The sequence below is a fragment of the Aegilops tauschii genome, chromosome 5 (genome assembly GCF_002575655.3).
Source record: "Aegilops tauschii subsp. strangulata cultivar AL8/78 chromosome 5, Aet v6.0, whole genome shotgun sequence".
In the NCBI taxonomy this organism is placed as follows: domain Eukaryota; kingdom Viridiplantae; phylum Streptophyta; class Magnoliopsida; order Poales; family Poaceae; genus Aegilops; species Aegilops tauschii.
In genome coordinates, this window is record NC_053039.3 from 543,817,885 (window position 1) to 543,819,391 (window position 1,507).

The 1,507-nt window shown below is 49.4% G+C and overlaps 1 protein-coding gene across 1 annotated transcript; it reads right to left on the reverse strand.

Moving 5' to 3' along the window:
- Positions 1 to 538: 538 nt before the first annotated feature.
- On the reverse strand, positions 539 to 1,275 carry LOC109765194 (uncharacterized). Its single transcript, XM_020323976.3, has one exon. The coding sequence runs from the start codon at positions 1,144 to 1,146 to the stop codon at positions 751 to 753; it is 396 nt and encodes a 131-aa protein (XP_020179565.3). The 5' UTR covers positions 1,147 to 1,275; the 3' UTR covers positions 539 to 750.
- Positions 1,276 to 1,507: the final 232 nt, after the last annotated feature.

Here is a 1,507-nt window from a genome sequence, read left to right on the forward strand (position 1 = left end):
ATCTTTTGGTGTGTGCCCCCATAATATGTTTACGAAAATAAAAAATCCCGAATGTTCGGAATTTAACCATGGCAAATTGAATGTTTTCGATGGCAATTCTAGTGACGCATGGATGACAAGTTAATTGACACACACGGCAATTTTCTGGCAAAATTAAACTGAAGCACGAAGTTGCCATGCTTGCCAACTAAAGTTGTTGTCCTCGCATCACTAAACCTGCCATCGAAAACGTTCGATTTGCCATGATGAAATCCCGAATGTTTGGCCGTTATCGGATTTCTATGTTTATCGGATTTCTCATGAATTAAAATGTACTTGACATGACTGTGTGAATGATGCAAACAAGTTAACTTCTTCAATTGGTCCACTAGTAGGAAAAACACATATAAACAATCACAATCATCTGTTTTCTTTTTTGGCCTCTCACCTTGTAAGTACCACGCATTGCTTTGTGTCGAGTTAAAAACTATCTTAATCAAGCAAAATTGAACTAAACTGTTAGCGAGTTCACATTTCATAACCAGTCCTTAGTCCTTGCTGAGTATACATACACATATATTTCATTGCAAGTTGCACATGACACAAGATGCCACAACGGCGAATGGAATCTTGACGCAGTTTAGTCCGGTGGGCTAAACACACGCAAGTAAAACTAGGAAATGTTTCCAGCTAAAATAATTAGGAAATGTTCTGCCAAGCGCGTGCAGGGGTGGAGTCGTGGACGGATGAGAAGGAGGGAGCACGCGCCACTCACAGGAGCGCGATGAGGACGAAGAGTAGGAGCGCGGCGACGAAGGAGTACTTGAGGGCGGCGGCGAAGATGGAGGCGGAGATGAGTACCAGCTGCAGCAGCAGAGTTGCGCCGGCCCAGACCAGCGCGGCCGTCAGCGCCACGGCCGCAGCGTTGTCCGGGGACGGCGCCAGCAGCTGCCCCCAACGTATTTCCGACAGCGGCGGCAGGGAGGGTCCCTGGGGCGGCTTCTCCGCCGGCGGCCCACCGCCGCCGGAGGCTGCGCAGGCGACCACGAGCCGACGGGATCTGGTGCGAGAAGGCCCCATCGGCTTTAGCTCCCCAAGGCTCGGGAGCCGGCGACGGCACGGGGGAGGAAGCAGGGGTAGAATCGGAGCTGTGATTTGTGCCGCCATGGGAGGAATCGGATTGGGGAACGACACTATAGGCGCACAACGGCATGCCGTTGCGTTCCATCCGATCAGAAATCGACGGTCCCAATCGACCGAGCTCTTGTCGGGTCACGACGTGGAGTCTGCCACTCAAGAACAAGAACTCTCGGTGCAATGCGTTTAGGCTTTGTACGATGCAACGTGTTTAGGGAAGGTGCTTAGAGAAATGAATCAGACTTTTTTAAACACCGGTACTTATGGACGTTTAATTAGACGTCTCTTCTGTAGAAATAAGCACTCATGCTTTAGAAAATCTGGGTTTATTTTTCTAAGCACCTTCCTAAGCATCTAGCATTGTACAAGGCCTTATGCCGGATATAACACA